This window comes from Crinia signifera, chromosome 9, assembly GCF_055691185.1.
Source record: "Crinia signifera chromosome 9, ASM5569118v1, whole genome shotgun sequence".
Lineage (NCBI taxonomy): Eukaryota > Metazoa > Chordata > Amphibia > Anura > Myobatrachidae > Crinia > Crinia signifera.
Window position 1 is genome coordinate 128,859,893 of NC_139225.1, and position 22,020 is coordinate 128,881,912.

Genomic DNA, 22,020 nt, shown 5'->3' on the forward strand with positions numbered 1-22,020 from the left:
ACGCTTTCCACATCACACCTACTTACACGTGACGCGATACAGTAACGCCCTGCCACATCAGACCTTTTTTTAAAAAAAAGTATCACTGAACTTTATTGAGAAGATTTCCCACTGCCATTCTGTCCTAGCGGGTCTATGATTGGCCAGCCTTGCGGCTGCGTGACGTGTAAGTAGGAGGCGTGGCTGCGCCGTCACATCGTAATCATGAACCGGGAGAGCAGCTTTAGGGCCCGTAAGTACCCGGATCTTTGACTGGGAAAGGCGCTGTCACAAGTGCCAGCTGGGGCTGTTGTGAAGCCTCTTGAGGATTTAGCAGTAGGTAATGAGATGGAGCGGGCATCCCCTGACTGGCAGCTGCAGGGGTATACTCCGACCTGCAGCTGAGGGACAGGGGCGACTGTTACGTGGGGCATTTTTAGGGAGAGGAGTGACTGGGTACAGTACAGGGGCATTCTCAGGGAGAGGGGTGACTGGTGTGGGGACACGCTCAGGTAGAGGGGTGACTGGGGACAGGGGCATTCCCAGGGAGAGTGTTGACTATGGACAGGGGGGTGGGATGCTGAGGGAAAGGGGCGACTAGGGTATATTGAGGGCGAGGGCCATCTGGGGCACGCAGAGGGAGATGTGCCGTGAGGCACGTTTAGGGAGAGGGGTGACTGGTGTGGGGGCACGCTCAGGGAGAGGGGTGACTGGTGTGGGGGCACGCTCAGGGAGAGGGGTGACTGGTGTGGGGGCACGCTCAGGGAGAGGGGTGAATGGTGTGGGGGCACGCTCAGGGAGAGGGGTGACTCTGGACAGGGGGTGGGATGCTGAGGCAAAGGGGCGACTAGGGTATATTGAGGGCGAGGGCCATCTGGGGCATGCAGAGGGAGATGTGCCGTTGGGCACGAGGCACGCTCAGGGAGAGGGGTGACTGGTGTGGGGGCACACTCAGGGAGAGGGGTGACTGGTGTGGGGGCACGCTCAGGGAGAGGGGTGACTGGTGTGGGGGCACGCTCAGGGAGAGGGGTGACTGGTGTGGGGGCACGCTCAGGGAGAGGGGTGACTGGTGTGGGGGCACGCTCAGGGAGAGGGGTGACTCTGGACAGGGGGTGGGATGCTGAGGCAAAGGGGCGACTAGGGTATATTGAGGGAGAGGGCCATCTGGGGCACGCAGAGGGAGATGTGCCATTGGGCACGAGGCATGCTTAGGAAGAGGGGTGACTGGTGTGGGGGCACGCTCAGGGAGAGGGGTGACTGGGGACAGGGGCATTCTCCGGGAGAGGGGTGACTCTGGACAGGGGGTGGGATGCTGAGGGAAAGGGGCGACTAGGGTATATTGAGGGAGAGGGCAATCTGGGGCATGCAGAGGGAGATGTGCCGTTGGGCACGAGGCACGCTCAGGGAGAGGGGTGACTGGTGTGGGGGCACGCTCAGGGAGAGGGGTGACTGGTGTGGGGGCACGCTCAGGGAGAGGGGTGACTGGTGTGGGGGCACGCTCAGGGAGAGGGGTGACTGGTGTGGGGGCACGCTCAGGGAGAGGGGTGACTGGTGTGGGGGCATGCTCAGGGAGAGGGGTGACTGGACAGGGGGTGGGAAGCTGAGGCAAAGGGGCGACTAGGGTATATTGATGGAGAGGGCCATCTGGGGCACGCAGAGGGAGATGTGCCATTGGGCATGAGGCTCGCTTAGGGAGAGGGGTGACTGGTGTGGGGACACGCTCAGGGAGAGGGTTGACTGGGTACAGGGGCATTCTCAGGGAGAGGGGTGACTCTGGACAGGGGGTGGGATGCTGAGGCAAAGGGGCGACTAGGGTATATTGAGGGAGAGGGCCATCTGGGGCATGCAGAGGGAGATGTGCCATTGGGCACAAGGCACGCTTAGGGAGGGGGGTGACTGGTGTGGGGGGCACGCTCAGGGAGAGGGGTGACTGGTGTGGGGGGCACGCTCAGGGAGAGGGGTAACTGGTGTGGGGGGCACGCTCAGGGAGAGGTGGAGTGGTGTGGGGGGCACGCTCAGGGAGAGGGGTGACTGGTGTGGGGGGCACGCTCAGGGAGAGGGTTGGCTGTGGATGGGGGAACGCTGAGGTAAAGGGCAACTAGGGCATGCTGAGGGAGAGGGGTGACTGTGGATGGGAGAACGCTGAGGGAAGGAGAAAACTAGGGCATGTTGAGGGTGAAGGGTGTGCAAAGGGACTCCTGGGATGTGCAATTTGAGGCCAGGGACATGCACAGGGAGAGCGAGGCACGCTGAGGGCAAGGGTGCAACAGGGTACAGTGGTGAGCAGAGGGGTATGTGTTTAATGTTCATTCTAGCACTTGCTATATTTGAAAACCCATGCAGTTCCTCTTCCCTGCCTGGGGTGTCGCTTTCTGCTGAAGAGATTCTAGCACAGTGTGGTCTGTATATCAGCACTGATATGCAAACTACACCTGTGCTAGAAACACCACAGCAAACCGCGACACCCCAGGCAGGGAAGAAGAACTGCATGGGTTTTCAAATATAGCGGGTGCTAGAATGAACACTACGTGTGACATGCTGAGGCAGCGGTGTGACAGGGGACATGGGGACAGATGTGATGGAGAGGGGAGGCAGGGGACAGTTATGCTGAAGGGTGACGAGCATGTTGAGTGAGAGCTGTCACGGGCATGTAGAAGGGTGACTGAATGCAGGAGAGACTTTGGTTTGGGCTCACAAGTGCCTAAGGAATGACTAATATAACACTAGATTTGGCAACTGAATCTACAGTACTGATTTATATTATATTTGATTTTTTTAAATGCTGTGCACCTTTTGTCTATTATGACAACTATCTTCTGTTGAGCTGTTCCCAGCAGCCATGAGAGGTTTGGCAATAAAATGTCTTATTTTGTAGCATGCTAAAGACAGAGCCTGTAGGTCTGTGCGCAGGTATAATGCAATACATTGTAGGAGTCTTAGACTGTAGCCTCTATTATAGTGTTCTATTCTTATGTCTTGTTTAAATGTATCTGCTATATATTCACCAACATGTTTCTCTTCCAACAGCCTCCAAACGGCGCCTTCGAGGCTCCAACCCCAATATGTCTGCGCCACATCAGCTGTTTGATGACACCAGTGCAGGAGCTGGACCTCATGGTGCAGAGTTCCCCAATCATGGTGCTCCTCCCCTGGGCATTCCTGCTCAGGCCTTCTTATCAGAACCTATGTCCAACTTTGCCATGGCGTATGGGAGCAGCCTGGCTACCCAAGGCAAAGAAATGGTGGACAAAAATGTGAGTCCAAGTTGGCATACAGTGCATAACGTTTTACCTAAATGACTGTGATAATATCCTTTGTAGGATAGTCTCCTTTGTAGGATAACGCTATTCTACTTTGAAAGGGAAAAGTACAGTATGTATACAGTTTGGACGGGTTGGGTTTGGTCTACAGCATGTTGGTCGACATGGTTCTAGGTCGACATGGGTTTTGGTTGACAAGTCAATAAGTCGACACAAGCATCAGGTCGACAGTCAAAAGACTGCCATGGGGTTTTTCACTGTTTTTTATTTTATTTATTTTACCCGAAATGTCGACATGGACACAGTTTGAAGTGCACCGCATCACTCGCCATGCTTCGGGCACGGTGCCTCGCTGCGCTTGGCACACTATTTTATGGTAGGGCATGAAATACCGCCTGTCGGCTCAAAAAACAGTGAAATACCCTATTTTGACCTAGACACTGTTGACCTAATGCTTGTGTCGACCTATCCCAATGCTTGTTGACCAACATACTGTAGACCCAATGACGTATCCCGTTTGGGGGTCTGCCAGCGTGCCATCCACTGGTATCTGGCGGATGGCGATCCGGTGGACACGCGAACGGCCGTTGCTGAGAATGGGATGCATGAGCCCCATTCGTCTCAGATGAGAGCGGCTCCTTCTGTAGAAGACATGCTCTTTAAATTGGCGCTATTAAATGTTTGTTTCCAATGCTGATTCTGTGTGGTCAGAGAACAGGATTTGTATAACCTATTCTCCTATTTCTCAGATTGATAGGATTATCCCAGTGAGCAAGCTCAAGTATTATTTTGCAGTGGACACAGTCTACGTTGGAAAAAAGATTGGCCTTCTCCTCTTTCCCTACATGCACCATGTAAGTTCTAGACCAGGCTTCCGGGGACCTTCCATAGCTTGAGATTGACAGTCATTCATGATGCCCACACCTTTAAACTGGCGAGTGAGGGTCTATATTTAAATCCCTGCTGAATTTTGAAGCATTCTGCAATTGTGATCATCTGAATCTGGTATAATTATGGGTTAGATTGTCAGATCTTTAATGCCTTCTGCCAGATGGTAACATACCCATTACATTTTCCTTAAATCTGAAATCAATTTTGTATGGCTCTGCTTTCTAAAGAGACTGCTGCCTGAAAGGGAAACTTTGTTTTACTTTGGTACAAGACAGCAATCCTTGTAAATGCATGAAGTTAAGGATGCACAGACTGTTTTTTTATTTTTTCAATACAGTAAAGATCAAAGTTTGACTTTTTTATATATTTATTTAAGGACTGGGAGGTGAGATACCAGCAGGACATCCCTGTTGCTCCACGATTTGATGTGAATGCTCCAGACTTATACATTCCAGGTGAATAGGAGAAATGTGTGTGTTGTGTTTTTTTATTTATTTTTTGCTCCCCTACAGTGGTTTGACAGATTATGTCAGCACATCGAGCCTAGTTCAGACCTGTGTTCACTCACAGCCTTGCGAACAAGTCAGTGCCGCCCGCATCCCCCCTCTCCCCTTTGGTAATAAAAGTTAGTATGAACTGATTTTTATTTCCGTCAGATCATTGAAAAAAGGGGTGGGTGCTGACTTCAAGTGACGTCAGCCGCCCATCCTGAGCAGGAAACGCCACACCTGCGTTCCCATGGGGATGCCCATAAAACTTTGGGTGTTCCCCCTAATGCTGCCCACCTCCCTCCCCTACCAGTGCGAACACTTCAGCGAGTTTGGCGCATGCGCAGACCTCCCCAACGCCACCGGAATGGGGCTAAATACTCCCCCTTCCAAGTAGGTCTGAAATAGGCCCATAGTCATTCGCTTGTGTGGTGTGTTCCAATATTTATGCTGTCTTTTTCCATAGTCATGGCATTCATCACTTACCTGCTGGTGGCCGGGCTGGCGCTGGGGACGCAGAACAAGTGAGTGATTTTTTTTTTTTTTTTTTTTTTTTTTTCTGATTTTCACACACTATTACATTTGGCCCTATCTGCGTGTACATCTGACTAACCCTTGTATAGATTTGTAACAGCAGAGGCCAATAATTCCGTGTCCAAAGATGCAGGCCCTGGCCTCTTTGTTCACAGAAAATGGGGGTGATGCCTCTGTTTTTGGGAACACTGGTGGACTCCTCCCTGCCCCAATTCCTAACAGTCTGTCAATTGGTCTGTAACATGGGGGCACTGCATGTAAGTATTCTGAACCGGTTATGCACTTTCGCAGAACTGGTACTGCATATGCTCAGTCACTTAGAAGAGAGAGAAGCAGCCAACCTCTTAGAGAGTAGGAAGCTGTTCACAGGAAGGATTCCTTGTGGGAGGCACACTTTTCTATTATAAGAGATAATGAGTGAGATAAAACGTAGCTTTTAATTACAATTATTTAAAATAATCGCTCAAAAAAAAAAAGGAAATGATCTCCACATAATAAGATGTCTATAATAAACAAATTTTGATAGACAGTAAATAATTATTGCCACTTAGTGTCAGAAGAAATTTATGTCTGAACAGTGGCAGTTAGTGGTGTTTTTCTAGTGCATGCACTGTTGGTGCATGACCGGTTTATGTCCTTAAATAGGGCAACAAATGAGACGTCCAGCTTATTTAAATAGTTGTGATTCAGGTTATAATCAAAAAATCATTAGTACAATTCATTTGAGTAGAGGAAATCACAAAAAGTACCCGTTGGAGGTAATGAATATTTTTTAGTAAAAACCCTTGTTTTTAAAGGATAATATGGTACATCAGGTATCCTTATAGAGGTGGGGGAAGAGTGGAAGTACAGTGTGTTAGAGTCACTCCTTTCTGCTGCCCAACGTCATCAAAAGAAATTATTTGAGCGGACGGAGAGTGAGAGAAGAAGTGGACACACCGACAGAAAAATAGTTGAGTGTTAGGAGGACACTTCTGTAAGTAGAGTTAGGTCAGCCCTGATAAGAAAGCATTGCAGGACTGAGATTCACTACCAGAAAGTCTCTCCAACAACGAGTAAGAGAGCAGTGATAAATAATAAATGCCTATTCTAATAAAGGAGTGAGTAACTGCCGTGAGCAGATTACGCACTTAATATGTTAATTAACCGTCTGTAGAAGTTGCTAGTGTAATATAGTAGGTTTAAACCTGATAAGGGAAACTATAACACTAGGTATATATATAAGAAAAATGGATTCTCATTCACGAAGCAATTGATATGTATCAAACATAAACAGACATTTAAATGGACCAGTAAATGGTCACAAATAGACACAGCAATTGCTGTACTTCACACAGTAATAAACATTTTAATTAGACCAATGGAAGGTAACAAATTGACACATCAAATAATATGTTTCAAACCGTGGCAAGAGTTTTGTTAGACCAATAATTGCTAACTGTGTATATCACGCAGCTTTTGTCAACTGGTGCTGGTGTAATCGCTATATTTCAAACTGGGGTCACATAACCTTTGGATAATAACAGTGGCATAAGCGTATTACAGTAGCTTGATGAAGAATCAAATTTAAATGGGCTAATGCACAGAATTGTTAAATAATAATAAGGCAGTGTGGGGAGAAGGAGAGAGACAGCGAAGTGCAGTGTGAAGGAGAAAACCCGATGTCAGTGACAGCCCTCCCGTCTTCAGCGAGCGGCCGGGGGGTGCGACTGACAGAGCGGCACACTGCAGGGAGAGAGAAAAAAACGAGTAAGTACGGGGAACCGGTTTGCGCGGTGTTAGGTCAGCCCTGATGTGGATGACAGTGCAGGGCTGAGATGCGCCGCTGACGGGTGCCGCCGTGCAGAGGAAGAAAGAGGGGGGAGAGGGAGGATACCTGTCACCCGGCCGGGTGTGCTGGAACGATCTCAATGGCTGGACTGTCAGTTTCCCATAGGGAAGGGAGACTGATACAGTCCTACAGAACGCGTTTCACCACGTGGGCTTGATCACCTGGAAGCCATTGAGATCGTTCCAGCACACCCGGCCGGGTGACAGGTATCCTCCCTCTCCCCCCTCTTTCTTCCTCTGCACGGCGGCACCCGTCAGCGGCGCATCTCAGCCCTGCACTGTCATCCACATCAGGGCTGACCTAACACCGCGCAAACCGGTTCCCCGTACTTACTCGTTTTTTTCTCTCTCCCTGCAGTGTGCCGCTCTGTCAGTCGCACCCCCCGGCCGCTCGCTGAAGACGGGAGGGCTGTCACTGACATCGGGTTTTCTCCTTCACACTGCACTTCGCTGTCTCTCTCCTTCTCCCCACACTGCCTTATTATTATTTAACAATTCTGTGCATTAGCCCATTTAAATTTGATTCTTCATCAAGCTACTGTAATACGCTTATGCCACTGTTATTATCCAAAGGTTATGTGACCCCAGTTTGAAATATAGCGATTACACCAGCACCAGTTGACAAAAGCTGCGTGATATACACAGTTAGCAATTATTGGTCTAACAAAACTCTTGCCACTGTTTGAAACATATTATTTGATGTGTCAATTTGTTACCTTCCATTGGTCTAATTAAAATGTTTATTACTGTGTGAAGTACAGCAATTGCTGTGTCTATTTGTGACCATTTACTGGTCCATTTAAATGTCTGTTTATGTTTGATACATATCAATTGCTTCGTGAATGAGAATCCATTTTTCTTATATATACCTAGTGTTATAGTTTCCCTTATCAGGTTTAAACCTACTATATTACACTAGCAACTTCTACAGATGGTTAATTAACATATTAAGTGCGTAATCTGCTCACGGCAGTTACTCACTCCTTTATTAGAATAGGCATTTATTATTTATCACTGCTCTCTTACTCGTTGTTGGAGAGACTTTCTGGTAGTGAATCTCAGTCCTGCAATGCTTTCTTATCAGGGCTGACCTAACTCTACTTACAGAAGTGTCCTCCTAACACTCAACTATTTTTCTGTCGGTGTGTCCACTTCTTCTCTCACTCTCCGTCCGCTCAAATAATTTCTTTTGATGACGTTGGGCAGCAGAAAGGAGTGACTCTAACACACTGTACTTCCACTCTTCCCCCACCTCTATAAGGATACCTGATGTACCATATTATCCTTTAAAAACAAGGGTTTTTACTAAAAAATATTCATTACCTCCAACGGGTACTTTTTGTGATTTCCTCTACTCAAATGAATTGTACTAATGATTTTTTGATTATAACCTGAATCACAACTATTTAAATAAGCTGGACGTCTCATTTGTTGCCCTATTTAAGGACATAAACCGGTCATGCACCAACAGTGCATGCACTAGAAAAACACCACTAACTGCCACTGTTCAGACATAAATTTCTTCTGACACTAAGTGGCAATAATTATTTACTGTCTATCAAAATTTGTTTATTATAGACATCTTATTATGTGGAGATCATTTCCTTTTTTTTTTTTTTTTTTTTGAGCGATTATTTTAAATAATTGTAATTAAAAGCTACGTTTTATCTCACTCATTATCTCTTATAATATAAAAGTGTGCCTCCCACAAGGAATCCTTCCTGTGAACAGCTTCCTACTCTCTAAGAGGTTGGCTGCTTCTCTCTCTTCTAAGTATCTGAATACTTGATTCCTGGGGGCACCTCCAACACTAAATAACTATCGTATATGATTGATACATAATTAAGTTACGTTGGTTATTTATTAATTATTTTGTTCTATGTTTGTCTTGTCCTGTGCATGATACAAATTTTCCTTGCTATATGCTCAGTCACCCCAACATCCCAGATAGTTTATGTAACCCTTCGAATCAGTCAGAGGAACCTGTAAAAATCAACATGCGTTTAGAAGACCATGCATTGTCTTTTTGTACTAAACTATCAATAGGTTCAGCCTAAACTTATCTAAATGTCTTTACTTTGTCATAGGGATGAACGCTAATTGTGCGTTTTGTGCTCTCTGTGTGACTTCTTTTAATTCTAATTCTCAGCTTTACGCCAGAGATGTTGGGCATGCAGGCAAGCTCTGCTCTGGCCTGGCTTATAGTGGAGGTGTTTGCTATCCTGCTCAGTCTCTATCTGGTGACTGTAAATACTGACCTCACCACAGTGGATCTTGTAGCGTTTTCTGGTTACAAATATGTGGGGTGAGTACAAAGCTTGAGGAGAATTCTACCTTCTTTCCCCACAACCTTGGTGCATGACTCTGACTCTCCTCTCCTCATACAGAATGATATGGGGTATTCTCTCCGGCCTTCTCTTTGGAAAGACTGTATACTACGTGGTTCTCAGCTGGTGTTGTGTTTCTGTAGCGTTTTTCATGGTGAGTATGTTAGTATAACCTATTCCTGTACAGCAGAATTCCTTGCCATGTACTCAGTGCTCTGATCTGTTCATATGTTTTGTCCCGCCACCTCAGATCCGGACCCTGCGGTTGAAGATCTTGTCAGAAGCTGCGGCGGAAGGCGTTCTTGTCCGTGGGGCCAGGAACCAGCTGCGTATGTACCTGACTATGGCCATTGCTGCTGTGCAGCCTCTCTTCATGTACTGGCTGACGTATCACCTGGTGAGATGATCCCTTAAACGTTCACGTATAGCCTGAGGACGGAGGTGGCCATGTCCTGGTTTCATCCTCACGACCTAGATGGATTCTCACGCACCCTGCAGAAGGCATTGTTCTTCACTGGTTTTGTACTGTTTTCTGTGCATGGACCTTGTTGCCTGGATATCATTTGTACAGGGCTCCCAAGACCAACTCCTTTTCTTTGACGTCTATAGCTGGAACATCTCCATGCCAAGGATCCACTGAATGACTTGCTCTTAAGATGATAGCGTGCCTCTCGCAGTACCAGCCTAGGGGAGCTTTACCTAGTTCTCATCAAGCCCACGCTTGTCTACGTCTGCACAGCTGTGTAATGTCTAAACAATTATTTGTTTAGAAATGATGACCCAACAATTATTAATAAACTTAAAAATGCTCTTTTTTTTAAACTTTATTTTTTAAGCTTTATCTTCCCAAAGTCATTACGCCTAACTTTTTATTTTATTTTACAGAAACTCTTTTTATGCGCTTAGTTGGACCCTTACATGTTGGGAGTTCCATTGCAAATGCAAATGCATACTTCTTATGTAATAGTTTGCAGCTCCTGGCATGTAACACTCATCCTCCATGCTGACGCTCTGTACAAGATGTCAGAAGAACTGTGTGTTTATTTCAATAATGGGAGGTGTAGTAGACACACTATGGACTTTCCGATGCTACACAGTAGTTCTGTTTTTAAGGGCTTCGCCTTACTATCCCATTCAGCCGAGCAGCAGACCTACATGTGACCCAAGCATTTAAATTGCTACGTTTGGGCCTTTTATGTGCTTTAGGTTGTGTTCCTGTTCTTGTATGACATTTGGATGTGAGTGCCTATATTATTCATAGTAAATATAATGACCACAGTGCTCTAGAATGTTATCCGGGATGAATATTTCATAGACTCCATCTGTATTCTTATTTTTGTGTTGGTCTGTATCCTATCATTACATTAAATTAATAATTTTCCAGTGTTAATGTTGAATATATTTACTTCATATATACACTATATTTTACCATTTCTATTTTTCCTAAAAGTGACTCATGGAGTATTTGCAGACCCTCCATCTACCCCAAATCTGTTTGCGCAAACGCATGTCAACCCCCTAGTGAGCTGGATGCATACACTGATAAGGAGGATTCCCAGGAGCTTGATGGTGGACTGTTTATTTTGACTTCAAAGTTCTATTCTCATGGACTTTACGCAGTTACGATACAGCATGCAATGGTCACCTTTTTTTTATTCCATGTATATGAGCTGCACTGTTATTGCATATGGGGGGTGATTCTGGTTGGTTTGCAGAAGCAAACTCCTTCTTTAATGGACAAAACCATGTGCACTGCAGGTGGGGCAGATGTAACGTGATTTGCTGGGTTGTCAGATCCAGGAATTTCCAGGGTCGCAAGTCTGAAATGGGTGTGAGAAATGGACTCAGTGAATTATAGAAGCTGGTGCTCTGTAAGTTAGTAAAACTGGGAACCTGTGTGAGGTGTTCTGGTGTAGGGAGGAGGGAGTGGAAAAATAAGAGGTTGTAGCATCCCACTGCTAATTGGGGGGGGGGGGGGGGGGGGGGGGAGCATAACCCCCCCCCCCCACACACACACAAATGGCCAGAGACACCACACATATTGGTCAGATTGCTACCGCCAGCCAGCGCTGAGGTATAGCCTGACCTCTTCATTCTACTGGTGTATCACGGCACCCTAGTGTGTGTGTGTGTGTTTCCTCCCTTACATGCAGATATTTGGTGAGGGCCAAGATTGGCAGCCACCACTTTATGGTACTGAGACCGGTTATAGCTTTGATCAGATGTAATCTGTAGTGTACAGTATGTGGTCAGCCTTCTAGAAAAAGATTATACTGGCAATCCCTTTCTCCTTGTGTGGGTAAATTGTTGACCAATGAACTTACACTACAATGGACCATTGGGGCAGATGTATTAAGCCTTAACAAGAGACTAGGTGATTCATCGCGCCCTACGGGCGCTCTTCACACCGGCGTAAGGGGCTACGCCCCTTAATTTGTGAACATTTGTATTGTGAGAAATATGGTTAGAATTGTATGAAAGATGCCCTGTATTGCAGCTTCTGGCAGTGGGTGAGGGTCCAGCGTGGCAGCACAGGAGTACCGGACGGTGGCCCTGAGTCAGTGTCTCCTCCGACTGGGTGGGAGTTAGGGTGCATGAGAGCAGGAGGCTGGGCGGTAAAGCATGATAGGGGAATGTGGGCAACACAGGGTGAGCGGGTCTCCACTGGCGGAAGTTAAGGGGCAGGAGAACAGGAGGCAGGGCAGTGTCCTCCCACATTGATGGCAAAAGTATTCAACATCGGCCATAAACCATCGATTATTTGAAAATCATTGATGGTCGATGGGCATCCCTAGAACTGGAGGAGGGTGGGGGACAGTATGCAGCTCCCGGCAGTGGGTGAGCATCTCCTCCCACTGGGAGGGAGTGAGCGTGCATGAGAGCAGGAGGCTGTATAATAGTGGTATGTGGCCAAGACATTGATAAAAGTTGTGGCGCTGGTGCAGAGGGCAGTGGGGAAACCTGCAGTGCGGCAGCCAGGACCGGATTTCCCACCTAGGGGCGGTACCTGCTTGTGGTGGTACAGGATCCCCCATTGTCACGGGGGTACGTGAAATGCGGGAGCGGGGGCCACGGTGGTCCGCTGGGGGGTGGAATTGCCGGAAGGGGGTCTGGGGGGTCTGCAAATTGCGGGAGGGGGGGTGGTGTGTGGGGATCCGCGGTTAGCGGGAGGGGGGGGGTCCGCAAATCGTGGGCGGGGGGGCTTGAATCGTGGGAAGGGGGGTCCGCAAATTGCGGGAGGGGGGTTGTCGGGGTTAGTGAATTGCGGGAGGGGGGGTTGCGGAGGTCCGTGAATTGCGGGAGGGGCGCGTGGGGTGCCGTGAGTCAAGGGGGGGTGGTGCGGGGGTCCGTGAATCACGGGAGGGGTCATGAATCGCAGGAGGGGGGGGTCGTGGGGGGGCTGCGAATCGCAGGAGGGGGGGTGTGGGGGGTTGCCGTGAATTGCATGAGGGGGGCGTGAATCAAGGGAGGGTGGGCGCAGGGGGGTGGTGCGGGGGTCCGTGAATCGCGGGAGGGGGCATGAATCGCGGGAGGGGGGGTCGTGGGGGGGTTCCGAATCGCAGGAAGGGGGGTATGGGGGGTGCCGTGAATTGCGTGAGGGGGGCATGAATCGCGGGAGGGGGGGTCCCCGAATGTGTGAATTACGGGGCGGTCGCAAATCGCGAGAGGTGCCGAGGGGGCCCGCAAATCGCGGGAGGGGGGCGCTACGGGGGGTTTCGTGAATCGCGGGAGGGGGGGTCGTGGGGGGTTGCGAATCGCAGGAAGGGGGGTGTGGGGGGTGCCGTGAATTGCGTGAGGGGGGCATGAATCGCGGGAGGTGGGGTCCCCGAATGTGTGAATTAGGGGGCGGTCGCAAATCGCGAGAAGTGCCGAGGGGGCACGCAAATCGCGGGAGGGGGCGGCGCGAATTGCGGGAGGGGGGTCGCAAATCACAGTAGGGGGGGGGGTCGTGGGGGGCCCTTTTAATGCCGGGAGGGGGGGTCGCAGGGGTCCCGCGAATCGCGGGAGGGGAGGATGCAGGGGTCCTGCGAATCGCGGGAGGGGGCTCGCGGGAGGGAGGGGTCGCTGGGGTCCCGCGATTTTCGGGAGGGTCGCGGGGGTCCCGCGTTTCGCGGGAGGGGGTGGTCGCGGAGGTCCAGCGAATCGCGGGAGGGGGTGGTCGGGTCTGGGACGGATATTAGACAGCACTTACATCGACAGCCATTACATCGACACCATTAGTTCGACAGCTCAATAGGTCGACATGGTTTTAGGTCGACATACCATTAGGTCGACATGTCATTATGTCGACAGCTCATTAGGTCGACAGCTCATTAGGTCGACATGTTTTTAGGTCGACTCTGCCATTAGGTCGACAGAGTCTATGTCGACAGTCAAAAGGTCGATATGGGTTTTTTCACTGTTTTTTGGCCGAAATGTCGACACAGTCGACATGGACACAGTTTGAAGTGTACCGCAGCCGCTCGCTATGCTTCGGGCACGGTGCCTCGCTGCGCTCGGCACACTATTTTATTCTCCCACCACGCAATACTCAATAAACAGTGAAAAAACCCATGTCAACCTTTTGACTGTCGACATAGACACTGTCGACCTAATGGCAGTGTCGACCTAAAAACATGTCGACCTAATGAGCTGTCGACCTAATGAGCTGTCGACCTAATGAGCTGTCGACATAATGACATGTCGATCTAATGGTATGTCGACCTAAAACCATGTCGACCTATTGAGCTGTTGAACTAATGGTGTCGATGTAATGGCTGTCGATGTAAGTGCTGTCTAACAATAGTCCGGATACCGGGGTGGTCGCGGGGGTCCCGCGAATCGCGGGAGGGGGGGTTCACGGGGGTCTCGCGAATCACGGGAGGGGGGGTCGCGGGGGTCCCGAGACTCGCGGGAGGGTGGAAAGCGGGGGTCCCGCGAATGGTGGGAGGGGGGGGTCACGGGGGTTCCGCAAATCACGGGAGGGGGGGGTCGCGGGGGTCCCGCGAATCGCGGGAGGGGGGTCGCGGGGGTCCTGGCAGAGGGTAGGGATGTGCAGGAGTAATGGTGGATGGTGGCTGTGGAGTAATGGTGGATGGTGGGCGTGTACTGTAGCCCTGGCTGGGCGGGGGGAGGTGATGTCAATGGGGTGGAATGTCAGACACATGAAAGTGAAACTGTTCTACACAGGAACGTTCTCCACAGGGGTTGAGTGACAGATCTGGCTAAATATATAAGAGATAAATGCAAGGGTAATAAAGAGAGATAAACCTCCAGCCAATCAGCTCCTTACTGACTTTTTTCAAACACAGCCTGTAACATGGCAGTTAGCAGGTGATTGGCTGGACGTTTATCACTCCTTATCACCCTCGCATTTATCTCTTGTTAAGGCTTAATACATCTGCCCCAGTGTGTGATGAGAAGAGTTGGGAAGATGGGTGTAATTCTGCAGCAGGCTTAAAGGGGTTGTGCACCCTACATGTTCTAAACGCCAGTCCCTGCTTTTGGCAAGGATTGATGTTCACATTTATCAATGTTTCTGCAAAACACAATGTACAAAGTACATCACAATCTGGTAATCAACTCTGATGATTTTGTGCAGTCTGTCTGATTAGGGCTCCCCTAATACTATTACCAAAGACATTCAGAGGGAAATGTTTGTAAGATGGGGGTTCTATATCACATGATATGTTGCTATGGGCAACCATTCAGAATCTACTTATTTAGAACCTTCTAGAAGATAATAGGTAGTATCTGGTTGCTTGTCCATAGCAACAGCCCATCTGAAAATAGAACTCCAATCTTAGTAAATTTCCCCAACAATCTTCCAGTCAGTTACCAACTGCCCCACTAGTAGAGCCAGGCTAACACCATTCTCCCTGCCTGGAGACACAGTTGAACCCCTTGAAGAGATTTGGATATGGAGAGCTGCTCTGAATTGCCCATTGAGCCGTCATGCATATACATTGCGCTGTTCTGTTTGACTTTCTGTCTGTGGAATATTTTTTAGAATACCACTACAATGCAGTATATTTTAGGTGTCCTCAGACTAAAGACTGGAATATGGAGGTTATTCTGGTTCACTCCTTCTGGCAAATTCCTTCTCACATGGACAAAACCATGTGCATTGCAGGTGGGGTAGATGTAACTTGTGCAGAGAGAGTTAGATTTAGAGAGTTATGGGCCCCATACATCAGCAATCACAATTTATGGATTTCCAGATATAGGGATTTTTTGGCCAGATAAATGGATTTTACAATCTATCTGACTTTGCCCACACATTACAGATTTATTTCAGTGATCGGCAGATTTTTCCATCTAAAGATTGCATCTTCATATCTGGAAATTGCCCCAATCGATTGCTGTTCATAATGTAAATAGATGAAGAAGACGAATTGGGAATTCCCACACATATAAAAAAGATCTGCAGATAATACCATATTATTAAACATGTTTAAAAACCTGATTAAGCAATCGATTGGCGATTTTGATTGGGATTGCCAAAAAGGGGGAGCCCACACATCTAAAATTAATTGTGGCAATCATCTCCATATCTGAAAATTGTCACAATTAATTGCTGATGTATGGGGCCCTTTAGAGTCGGCATGGATCGCTAGTTTAGAGATCAAACAGTTGTTTCAAATCTCACCACCCCGACATAGCAAAAATGCGAGTCTAGGGCTTCCACGAATTTGCTAAAGAGCCAGGTTGGAAGTGGTCATCGCTGACATCAGAGACCCACTCAAAAACCACCTGGACATGCCTGCGTTTTCTCAAACACACGCAGAAAATGTCTTGATTATGCCCCTAAATGCCTGCTTCCTGTCAATCAAACTACTACTTCTATCATACGTGTATTCATTCTGTAATTGCCACTGCGCAATATGAATGCTGAACAATAATCGAGCAGATTGCACATTTTTTGATCACCAATCCATGCAGAATTAGACACATAGATGGGACACACGGGTGTGGTATAATACTCCGACAGTCAGGATTCCGACAGTCATTAGTCAGACGTCGGAATCCCGACTGCACAGCGTGGGGAGCGCAATGAAGCCCCTTGCGGGCTCGCTGCGCTCGCCACCTATTTTATTCTCCCTCTATGGGGGTCGTGGACCCCCACGAGGGAGCAGTCGGGATTCCGACGTCGGAGTACTGACTGTCGGAATCCCGACTGTCGGGGAGCCGTCCGGCACCCGGACACACGTCCTATCTGTTGTACAGAATCATTAACTTGTGTAAGGCTACCATAAATTGCCATTGATTACTTTTAAACCAGGAATTTGCGAAGTATAAAACACAATTGTCTTTCGTTTATTTTCGGCATCACAAATACATAATGTTTCATTGAATCACTGGATGGGTTTTCAAATGTGATTCGTCACTACAGAACCGGTCCTGAAATACTGAGGCTGCTTCTTCACTGATGCTGGTCCAGATCTGTTCTCAGTCCTACTGCGAAGAGAGAACTATGGCACACAAATACCGCTCTATAATGTGCGACTGTTCAGTACCTGGAAAGAAGCAAACCTTACGCAGAAGTAATAGATTGTGACGTTACTGAGGCATGGGGAACCTTGTGCCTCATGGTTTATTATTTGGCTTTCTGCCTGTAGCAGCCGGGAGACTTCTCTATGGTTTCATTTTTGCTGCAAAAGGAAATTGTGATTTTGTAACAATATAAACGTTTTCAGATTAGTGTTTTTTCTCTGATTTTTCTTTTTTCTCTTTCTTCTCTTTCTTTTCCTTCTTCTCTTTAGGTTTCTTCTCCTTGTTCAACTTTTCCTTCTTTTTGTGCTCATGGTCTCCGCTGTGTGGCTGCAGAAAAAGAACATTATTATGAATTAGTTCTATATCTTTAGAATGTAAGCTCCAACGAGCAGGGCCCTCTTCCCTCATGTGCTAGTCCTTCTCTTATGTAAACCATCTTGTGGTTTTCTGCCATGCTGATACTTATTCCAGTATCCGCTGCTGATGCTGCCATGTTCATGTACCCTGTACCTGTCCTCTATTGTATTCAACTGTAAGTCACTTTTGCTTACTCGCATATGTACTCTGTAATTATGTGCTGCCGATTCCTTGTGGAGCCATATAAATAAAGGATGTTAATAATAATAATAATAACTGGAAACTGTCCTGGAGAATTTGGAAGAAGAGGCCCTGCTCCTAATGTTACTAGCTGGATTATTTAAAGTGTGAAGGTTTCAGTACAGTACAGTACCCCTAGCTGCCAGTAGATGTCACCATGTCCTTATGGAATTTCAGTTTTGCCTTTCAAAAATCATCTTCAGAAGTTTATGTAATAGCAATTGTAATACTGAATGTGATGCGATATTTCTACTCTGAATGTCAATTTACTTTTCTGCCACAACCATAACTGTGGTCTGAAGTACAGGTGGACTTGGTAGAAATTTGCCAAGGTTCTTCCTGGTCTTAAGGCAGTCCTTAATCTTACAGCTAGACCCAATCACTATATATCAGTTTACCCAAGTCTTTTACAGCAAAGTATACAGTGCGGTTTCCGTGTCTCATGTAATACATGGAAATCTCTGAGACTTTCCATATTACTCAAGCTATCGGTATTCTGGCGTTTGCATCCTGACTTCTGCGAAGTTCCGACGATGCTCTTCTGATGGCAGTCAGGATGCTGAACGCCTGCATCCTGACTGCATCTAGCCAGAGGGGGACTACTTCAGTTGGGACATTTAAGTTCCCCATTAGCTGCAGTGCTGAGACCATCTCCTGGCCTTGAGGAGTCAGACCTCTCTCCAGCTCCTAATGTCACATATATATATATATATCATACTTGCCGACTTTGGCATACTCCTTTCCGGGAGAAGCCCGGAGAGGAGTGAAAGGGGGCGGGTAGAGGCTTCATTTTGGGGGCGGGGCACGGGCGATGTAATGAAGCCCCGCCCCCATGACGGGCTGAAGCCTCAATTTGCGGGTCCGTGGGTGGGGCTAAAAATGCTGCGAATTGCGTAATTAAGCCCCTCCCCTCCCTGCGGACCCGCGAAAGTCATAGTTTTTAGACCGCGGGGAGAGGGGGAGCCGGGGCTGTAGGGAAATGCGGGAGACTTGCCCCCCTTCCGGGGGACCGGGAGGGGGACCCGATTTGTGGGACCCTCCTGGCCATTCCGGGAGGGTAGGCAAGTATGATATATATAAGACAACGGCTTCCCTGACCAGTGACGTCACAAAGACCCGCCGAGAGGAGGTGGAGTCCCAGGTGCCGCTGTTCCCGCACAAACTCATGAGATTGCTCTATTAATAGAGGTGAGTGTCCACGATTTTGTATGTAAGCTGTTTGATAAAAGCCTTATCGGCTGAAACGTCACTAACCACACAGCATGTGAATTTGTTGTTCTTTGGAGCTAAGTCCCGAGTGCCGCACCCCCCTCCACCCGTATACATTGGAGGTCTGCGTCCGCAGCCCTCTCTGTGAAGGCACCGGGCTACACCTAATCTAGATACGAGTGCCAGCTACCCCCGAATTTATATATATATATATATATATATATATATATATATATATATATATATATATATATATATACAAAACATGAAAAATTGTGTCAAATGAGTCATTGCATTGATATCTATCTAGTTATGACCAACTCTATTGTCATTGGTTGATGGCTTTAGTGGTGGCTCCTGCTATAGGGCTGCAGGACTGCAGCCCCTCCACAACTCCAGAGACACAGACAGCACCAGAGCTCTGCATCACCCTCTACATCTATCATGTTTGCTTTGGTACCTCAATCACTTACAGCCAGGGTGGCCAAACCTATCCTCAAGATCTACCAACGGTTCATGTTTTCCAGGCAACCTGTGGATCTATAGTAGGGATGAATGCAGCAGATTTGACAATGTGACAGTAATGACTACAGCTGTGCATCAGCTAGGTGATCTGGAAAACGTGGACCGCTGGTAGATCACAAGGACCGGTTTGGCCACCCCTGATTTACAGTAATAGTTCCTAAATGCGGTCCTCAAGACACCATAACAATCCAGGTTATAAAATAATCCATGTTTCATCATGTTTAGACACCGGTAACTTAATGCCTCAGTTTGGTTATACCATCTGTGCAGGGGATTGCCAAAAACCTGGACAGTTGCTGTGCCTATAGTGTATAGCTGGGGTAGCCAACCCTAGTCCTCTAGAGCTACCAACAGTGCATGTTTTGCAGGTCTCCTCACAGAATCACAAGTGAAGTAATTAGCTCCATCTGTGTATCTTTTAAAATGTGTCAGCTGTGCAGCAGCTAGGTTGTCTGGAAAATGTGAACTGTTGGTAGCTCTCGAGGGCTAGGGTTGGCTACCACTGGTATATAGTATATAGCTGGAGACCTTAACTTTATACTTGTAGACCTCAAACACATATAAAAATCCTGTCCCCATTCAGTAGGGCCCTCCTGCCTTTTGCCGGAGGTGTCAAATTCAATAGGGTTGGGATCATTTGATCTACAGCATGATGGTCGACAGTCATTAGGTTGACACCATTAGGTCGACATGGTTCTAGGTCGAAAGGTCATTAGTTCGACAATGTCTAGGTCGACAGTCAAAAGGTCGACATGGGGTGTTCCTCTGGGTTTTTTACCTGAATGTCAACACAGTCGACATGGGCACAGTTTATAGTGCACCTCATCCCCTCGCATTGCTCTCTGCGCTTGCTATGCGTTGGGCACACTATTTTTTTCTCCCACCACGCCCTAGTGGATGGTAGGGCATGAAATACCGCCTATAGCAAACAAAATGGGCAATCTCTGCGTCCTGATGTTCAGAATAGGACACTGTCAACTGACCTGTAATCAGTGCCCTATATGCACATCAGTGTTTCTTTAACTTTCGCAAGATATCAGCAGGGCATCAATTCCACACTCCCACACTCTGTGATTACTAATAGGATAGAACTCACCAAGGGTCAGAGCCCTATGTTCATCAAAAGGTTTCTTTTGGAATAGGTACAAAAAAAGGGGGAGTTGGGGGAACTGGAGAGGCAATCGCACAGGAAATAAATTTAATCAATAGGTGACCCCTCAAGAGTATATGGAGTATGTAATCAACGTATCAGGATGAGGGTGTGCTACCACAGGACATCAGTTTTTACTGAACACAAAGAATAGAAAAGGTATGTCACTGTGTGGTGCACCAAGAAGAATTGGTATATAAAATGTAACCTTTATTTATAATTGGTTTAAAACCTAGCGAAATAAAAGACACAAAACATAAGAATACACAAGGACATGGGATTTAAAAAGGGTATTGAGTTACCCTTACGACGTGGGACCCCTAACTCCTTATATGATTATTCCTATAAAGGGTTTTTATGATCTGTCAGGCATTAAACAATTATAACAGATAATCTGCGGCGGTAGTGGGTGAGTTTATTCGAGTCATATACCAGTGTTAGTACCTCTTTAATATCGCGGGTGCTGGTAGGACTCGTGAATAATTATTTATATAAACTCACTAATAGTGCGTTAGGATAACTTATGGTGTATACACCAGGTTGGTAAAGCAATAATTGTACCAACATAGACTGGGATTGTATCAAAGATCTCTGTGGTGAATCAACAATATTCCCCTCGCACATCTACTGGGTGTTTAACCGATGTTTCCTATGCGGCCGCTTGCTACCAAGTGTCCTGGAGCACGGCTAGCCTAACTGGCGTACCGTCTCACAATACTGGACACTGGTGTAGCGGTATCGCACTGAACAGCAGGCGAGGTGCACAGAACAACCAACGGGCTGTGAGCTGCACCGGCGTGCCGAATAACCGCTCACCTCCGAGTGTCCTGGAGCACGGTGCGCCTGAGAATGACGCGCCGTCTCACAGTAAGGACACGGGTGTAGCGGTCTCGCCCAAATGGTGTAGCAGGGTGCACAACACAGCCAACGGGCTGCGAGCTACACGCACCGCTATTAAACTTTAAGCTAGACAGATCAAAATGCAATATCAATGAGGGTGGGGGAGTAGGGGTAGCCCACGAAGTGTACGGTCGGCGTACGCTTCGCTAATGAGCTTCGTCAGGACCAACCTGGGTGGTGCCAGGAAGCTCTTTAAGTACCTGTAACATCATGAATATGGTAATCACTGTAACCACTCATTGGTCGCCTCAGCTGTCACTCAGACTGTCATTCTCATTGTAATTGATATCTAACACCTGAAGTGTGTTTGCGTATGTTGGTGAGTCAGAACGCAAACAGAGGTTTATTGAAATTCTTATAATTAAGCCTAACTGTGCCTGAGAACCATCGGCATATGTTCTATATTGATTTGAGCATGATTATATGGAGTCACATATATTTGTTCCATTAATTATTCGGAGTTTGTACTGGCAAATCATAGAATAAAAGAGTCCAATTAAATGTTGGGAGTTTATACAGGTGAATCATTGGAGTAAAAAGGTCCAGGAAAGAAGAATTTTTATATAAAAAACACAGATAATAAAATTATAACAACAAATAAAGAATTAGTGTACTGTGATGATATTTATTTACAAAGTTATGTTGCTTGTCTTTAAAGTGATTACACACCGATTACATATAGAGATGTAATTTGTTTTATTCATTGTCTTTCATTCTCTAATTGCATTGTCATTTTTAATTTTTGATGCATCTTAATAAATTTATAATGGTGAAATGGCCAGGGGCAGGGGGGTAAAAAACGTGCAAAAATACAAACAAATTGAAAACACAGTGCAAAACCTTGGAGATGAGGAAAA

The 22,020-nt window shown here is 47.3% G+C and overlaps 3 protein-coding genes across 5 annotated transcripts in view; 1 reads left to right on the plus strand and 2 right to left on the minus strand.

Moving 5' to 3' along the window:
• The window catches only part of KCNK6 (potassium two pore domain channel subfamily K member 6), a 53,308-nt gene extending 53,205 nt beyond the window's left edge, over positions 1-103 (minus strand). The window contains exon 1 of the mRNA XM_083159760.1: positions 27-103. Within this exon, the coding sequence (XP_083015886.1) occupies positions 27-58 (32 nt within the window). The 5' untranslated portion in view covers positions 59-103. The remainder of the gene's footprint in view (positions 1-26) is intronic.
• Positions 88-10,699, plus strand: YIF1B (Yip1 interacting factor homolog B, membrane trafficking protein). Of its 3 annotated transcripts, none has more exons than XM_083159763.1 (8): positions 88-232; positions 3,007-3,233; positions 3,989-4,093; positions 4,507-4,585; positions 5,085-5,142; positions 9,132-9,287; positions 9,370-9,463; positions 9,560-10,699. In XM_083159763.1, exons 1-8 carry the CDS (start codon positions 205-207, stop codon positions 9,713-9,715), a joined length of 903 nt encoding a protein of 300 aa, XP_083015889.1. In that variant the 5' UTR covers positions 88-204; the 3' UTR covers positions 9,716-10,699. The 3 variants fall into 3 exon arrangements, with proteins under 3 accessions (XP_083015889.1, XP_083015890.1, XP_083015891.1); XM_083159764.1 differs by having other exon boundaries at positions 206-319; XM_083159765.1 differs by lacking the exon at positions 88-232 and adding an exon at positions 297-315.
• A 5,883-nt stretch (positions 10,700-16,582) lies between these two features.
• LOC146036710 (uncharacterized) overlaps positions 16,583-22,020 on the minus strand; it is a 30,784-nt gene continuing 25,346 nt past the window's right edge. Inside the window, exon 4 of the mRNA XM_083160609.1 lies at positions 16,583-17,109. Within this exon, the coding sequence (XP_083016735.1) occupies positions 16,987-17,109 (123 nt within the window). The 3' untranslated portion in view covers positions 16,583-16,986. The remainder of the gene's footprint in view (positions 17,110-22,020) is intronic.